The 6,000-nt window shown below is 44.2% G+C and overlaps 1 protein-coding gene across 3 annotated transcripts in view; it reads right to left on the bottom strand.

Moving 5' to 3' along the window:
* Positions 1–926: 926 nt before the first annotated feature.
* MED13L (mediator complex subunit 13L) overlaps positions 927–6,000 on the bottom strand; it is a 291,102-nt gene continuing 286,028 nt past the window's right edge. For 2 of the 3 annotated variants that reach the window (XM_029922323.1, XM_029922324.1), the window contains exons 30-31: positions 5,094–5,206; positions 927–3,781 (exon numbers count right to left, since the gene is read on the bottom strand). In XM_029922323.1, the coding sequence (XP_029778183.1) occupies positions 3,649–3,781; positions 5,094–5,206 (246 nt within the window). In that variant the 3' untranslated portion in view covers positions 927–3,648. The remainder of the gene's footprint in view (positions 3,782–5,093; positions 5,207–6,000) is intronic. The other variant, XR_003902583.1, reaches the window with a different exon arrangement.

Genomic DNA, 6,000 nt, shown 5'->3' with positions numbered 1-6,000 from the left:
GGAAATGTGGCCTTGCTTTTCGCCGCCTTCAGTGGTACAACTGTAACAACGTGGTCACAGGGCTGCCCGCCCAAAGCGTTTCTCATAGACTCAGCCTTGTTCCCCGTTTGCAGATAAAATGATGGAGGCTGAGTAGTGTCAACAGCTGGACCTCTACATTCAGACATTAAATTCAGAACAATGTGTGTATTTCTAAATAGATGGAGGAATATTAAAAGCAAGGTTTCAATTTATTCAAACTCTGTAAGCTCTGCCAAGTCCTGGGGTTTACCATTTTAGCAAGAGATTCTGCGGGTTTTCCTCCTGGAGGGACCCAAGGCAAACGCCACGCTGGCTGCCACGCGGTCCACCAGAGCCCTGCTTGTGCCTGGTGTGTCCGATGGCACACTACCCTCACCGGCCTATGGATGGGGCAGAGGGCAAGGAGGGATGTTGTTTCCAAGGAGCATCAAAAAGAAACTGGCCCAAGACCATGAAGAGGAAGGAAGTGGAAAACAGACTTGTAATGTGTTCTAGGATTGACTACAATCTGAGAGCTGGGAGACACAGATCTGACCTCCTCAAAATCGCTGAAGAACTTAACACAAGGGCTCCTAATTCAGTGCAGTGTGTGTGCGCGCGTGTGTGCAAGCTCCGAGCACTGCTCTAGGAGTGCAGTGTGTGTGTGTGTGTGTGTGTGTGTGTGCGCCCGCAGGCTCCGAGCACTGCTCTAGGAGCGCGGCAGTACCGGGCAGGACACACAGGGTGCCATCCGAGAGCAGCGGGTGAGGGCGGCCAGGGCAGGAGAAGCTGTGCCCACCTGCCTCTGGGGTGGGGAGAGCTGGCTACTCGCCGAGGGCTGCTCACTCTGTCACACACACACCTCCTGAACAGGCTTACAGAGTTTGTTACAAAGGCAGGATGGGAGGGGAAAAAAGCCACTCAAATTTCAGTAATTCAATAATTTATTCCTCTAAAAAAGTGTGTAAAAGTATATAGCTCTCATTCACAAGGTATATATGAATGACATTTAAAATGGAGGCCTTTTAGTATTGTTTCTCTTTATCAAAGTCTTTTAGTGTCGGTACCAGCGCCATACTGTAGTCTTAAATGAACTTCACATATTTTTGTATTCTTTCAAATTGTTTGCTATATATAAAAGAAGCTCACTGCAAAATGCTTGAAGGAAAAAAGGAAACAAAAGAAATTCAGAACTTCCCAGAAATGTACAGCTTTTACATTTAAAAAAGGTTCTGAAATATACATACGAGCATGCTGGACGACCCGGCCCGCCCCTCCCCATTTCCCCCTTTTAGTTCAAACCATGGTAAGAGTTCTGATTTCTGCAGAATTTCCAAAATTAAAAATAAAAAAAAATAAAATAACTTCTCACTCTGTAGCAAATCCAGGGCTTGTACATTTCAGATTAATTCAGTAAAAAACTCACAAGTAAAATAATGCATATTTAAGGGAAATATTATACAGACTTTTTCACACAGAAGTACATAATAAGATTTTTTAAAATCTATTGCCATTCATTTATTTTTGCACAAAAACGTATAAATATGTCACCAGCTTTTCTTAACTTAAAAAACTTAAATAAAAGACACCAGATGAAAACTACCCTTTGCTGCCTTTTTTTTTTTTAATTTTTGTAGGGGTTTTTTGTTTTTTTGTGGTTTTTTTTCATTTTTTTGCTTAGAATTGGGTTTCTAGGGAAGAAAAGCCCCTGCATTAAAAACAGCCCATATCTAAAAAAAAAATTCAAAGTTCTGATGAATTCTGGGAAAAAAAAAGCAACCCCAAAGTGGTAAAAGATTACAAATATCTACTTTACAATTTGTCTTCTCACCAAGATAATTTTATACAAGTTTACAATCTTCATCATCTTATGCTCTTCAAAAGGCCTTGAGAATTTTTCCTTTCTGATTAAGAAAAAATAGCACTGCAATATTTTTAAAGTCAATTTTACACTGTACACATTAGATACAAACGGTTCGATATATCAGATTTTTTTAACCTATACATTGCGAAAGTCACCCCCCTCAATTGGTGGTACAGAGAATAAAATTATCCATTTACAAGTTATTTCTCTGCTTACATATTCCCACCACACAACATTTTTTTAATATAATGTTTTAAACGTTAGATTATTTCAAGAAAAATACTTTTACAAAATCATATCAGTTATTACATTTTCTTTTTTTTTTCTTTTTTCTTTTTTTGTTTTTTTGTTAATAACCAGGATATGGAAGTCTCTTGGAAGAACTTTAAAATCTGCATGATTCTCTCCACAGATGACTAGAGCTCAACAGCCTGACCAGAGCGGAGGCAAGCCCATGCCCACCGCCCTCAGGCAGAAGGCGCCGTGACTTCAGGGTCAGAAACGGGGTCTTAAAGACAACCCTCTTGGGCCTGGAATGAGGAGTCATAAAATACTTCAATTAGCCATTAATGTTTTAGAAAGGCATTAAAAAAAAAAAGTCCCACCACAAGGCTCAACTTCAAGTACTAATTTAATGGTTAAGTTGTAATATTTCTTTGAAATAATATTCCTATGGTCCAGAAAAAAGTCACCATATTTATAACTGATTTTATGAGCAAACACTTTCAATTATGATATGTACATGAGTCCCTTTGATCTAATGAGAGGAGAGACCCGGCTTTCAGTAAGAATTCACTAGAAAACAGATTTCCGGTGTGACTCTATAAAAATGAGGGAGGTCCTTGCCTCCGCGGCTCTGGGCCGGGCTCGACGCCTTCTGTATAAAATGTTATCCTGCACGAAACGCGGGCCGCTTTTAGTAAGAAACATGGCAGAATGTTTTACCCAGTTTGTTCTTAGTAAAGCCTACTGCTGGGTGGGTTTGAATATATTACTTTTTAGGCATATCTCCCCAATCTGTTCTCACTCCTTTTCCGGCTTCTAGGACAGAGGTATGTAGTCAAAGAATCCTATGGTGGGTCTGAGTTGGGTTTCAGCTACTGTACCTGGTCCTCATGAATTAAAAAAATTAAAAGTCACAAAAAACATATGACAAAACAACTTAAAATAAATAAACAAAATGAAGATGTCTCCAGACCTTTTGTATCTACACACAGGTAATGAAGTCAACCAAAGCCTTCATGCCAAGGGATCTAGACGGGACCGCCAGGGAGACAGACAGAAACCCCTTCATGAAATCATAACTTGAGCTGGTTCTTATTTTTAAAAAGTTCCAGATGATGGAGTTCAGGTAACCCACAGGCCGTACACCAACAGCTAGAGGATTTCATCCCAAAGGGCTAAACTGCCCTTGTTTTTAAACAGAGGCTGGAAACACAGACTCTTGTGCAAAAGGATACTGTCTCTTCTGTTTCCCTCTTAAAAACCACCACCAACAACAAAAACTTCCTGTGGACCAGTGGTTTGGGGCCGCACACACCAGAACACCGGCGAAAAGTCAGCGCTTATGGAAGTTTCCAGGTCTGTGAGAGAAGTGTCACGGTGTCCCTCTGGTCATGAACACTGCAGAGACGACACGTGCCCGCCGGGGAGTTGTCACAGTGCAGGACTGTGGAGAGGGGTCTCAAGAAGAGCGTGTGGGGCATCCGCAGAGGGTAGCAGGTTCCTGGGACTGAGGCTGCAGGGAGGAGGGACCGGGCCGGAGAGAACAAGTGCTTTGCCGGTTAAAGTATATTCATGACGGCGTTGTACAGCTGCGTGAGCACCACAAAGTGGACGGGAAGGCAGGAGGTGCGGTCCTGGGTGGCCGGATTGCACGTGAGCCAGGACAGTGCGTTGTACTGCTCCAGAACGAACCTGCCGGAGAGGGCGCACAGGTCAGGGGCACGGGCCACGGCACAGCTCTCCAGCCTCACCTTCCACACGGCGGCAGGAAGAGGCTCGATGCTGACCTTTCGCTTGCCCCAGCTTCCCCGCGGTTCTTCCCCCCTGCACCCACTTCATCTGGACCTGCACTGTCCAGCACGGCCGCCACGGCCACCTGCGGACTCGGATATGCTGTCTGTGGAACACAGGTGCTGGGCTTCAAGGAATTTTTATTTTGAAAAAGCATGTGAGACAGCTCATGAATATTTTTATATGGGTTAACTATTGAAATGATACTGGTTTTTGTATACTTGATATTACTTGGATGTATTTCTGATGAAATTGATAAATTTATTATCAAAATTAACTGCAGCAATTTATTTTATTATTTGGAACAACTGAATTAGATATGTGGCTCACGTTACGCTTCCACTGGACAGTACCGCACTACCCACCCTGGAAGCCTGAGAAACCATGTGGACTGGATTCTCACTTAACTGTAATTTCTAAATCAGTTAAGAGTTATTACAAGTGGCACCTGGGTGGCTCAGTCAGTTAAGTGGCCGACATCAGCTCAGGTCATGATCTCACGGCTCGTGAGTTCGAGCCTCATGTCAGGTTCTGTGCTGACAGCTCAGAGGCTGGAATCTGCTTTAGATTCTGTGTCTCCCCATCTCTCTGTTCCTCCCCTGCTCACACTCTGTCTCTTTCTCTCTCTCAAAAATAAACAAACCTTAAAAAATTTTTAAACCAAGAGTTGTTAGCAAACCCCAGAAAAAGCTTGTATATTTCCTCAAGATACATAGAGATGTTCATGCTTTGCCAAAGTGCAAGAGAATTAGTGTACACTTCTGGGAGATACTTCCCAACTGCAGAATTTATGTTCTAATTATATTTATATAAATCTATGTCGAGGGAGTAAAAAATGCTTTCAAAGCCAAGTGCTTTAAGTCCCAGGCTCTGACTTCTAACTTCTAACCCACTTTTTCTAACACTAACTTCTAACCCACCCCCTAATTCTGACCTATTTTCATCACCATAAAATGTCTCCTTTAAACAAGAAGCGAGGCCAACTGTACGTGCACACACCCATCAACCTGAACCAAGAATACCAGGCTCCCTGAGCAGTGCTCGCACAGGGGGCTCGAACGGGGGGGCTGCATGCAGCGCTCACTGCCCGAGCAGACGGTGCTCCGCTGCATGAAAGGCTCCTTCTCCACAGTTTAAGTAAATGCCTTGGAAAAACAAAACTAAAGGACGATCACCGCAAGCTGTGCTACTATTCTGCCTTAAACCAATCTACCTTAAAACGTCAGACGTGGTTTTGGAGTCCAGGGGATGGGGAACCCGCTGAGAATTCCTGGCGGGGAGAAGTTCATCCGTCTGTGCGACAGAAATGTGGTGGTGCAGTGAAGCCTGGGAAAAGAACAAACACAGTTAGCTTCCCGGCCTCCCGGCTCCTTGGAGCCTCAATTTTACGCTCTCTGTAACACCGATGTGATCCCAAGTAACTCCATACCCCAGAGTTGTGGAAAAAAGCTAGCTCTGCAGATCCCAGGGCAGTACAAATGATCGGATAATGTGCCTCTTCAGGTCTTCATGTGTAGAAGGCCCCGGCGACTCCAGTGTGGAGACGGCTGACTGTGCCCCCATGGTGGTGGCTTAACACGGTGTCCAGCGTAACTGCCCATGAGTGGATAGATCTAGAGGCTCAATTAGGCTCAGAGTCTTTTGTGGGGAGGGAGGGGCACAGAGTGCAAGCATATGCCATGGCTGACGCTATGTGGTCCTTAGCGCACCTTGAGAGGCATGAATGTGAGCAGCCCCATGCGCAGCATGGCTGGTCACTCGGGTTCCCAGCGCGCCCCCTCCGTGCCTCGCCCGCCATGGCTCTAGCATACTTCATTAGACAGCGGAGAGAGGCAGTGTGTAAAGGACAGCTAATATAAATGCTTTATTGTTTAGATTTCAGATTAGTGAGTTGTTGCTCTAGTAGCTTCAAAGGGTGGCTAAAATATTCTGGTTTTCGGCACAATTATGAACATGTATCCGTTTCAATCTACTGCTACCACTGTTCGTTTTTATGTTCAAACTGTCCCATCCCTGGGCAATGGGAAACCTCTAGTTGGCGGGCCATTGAAGTAACTCTAATTATCTTAAGTGACTTCCTTGCTATTAGGGTGACAATATACCCTAGGTTCATCTTGCAG

The sequence above is a fragment of the Suricata suricatta genome, chromosome 14 (assembly GCF_006229205.1).
Source record: "Suricata suricatta isolate VVHF042 chromosome 14, meerkat_22Aug2017_6uvM2_HiC, whole genome shotgun sequence".
Classification (NCBI taxonomy): domain Eukaryota; kingdom Metazoa; phylum Chordata; class Mammalia; order Carnivora; family Herpestidae; genus Suricata; species Suricata suricatta.
Note: the sequence above shows the minus strand (reverse complement) of the source record. Positions and strands in the feature narration are given on the sequence as shown.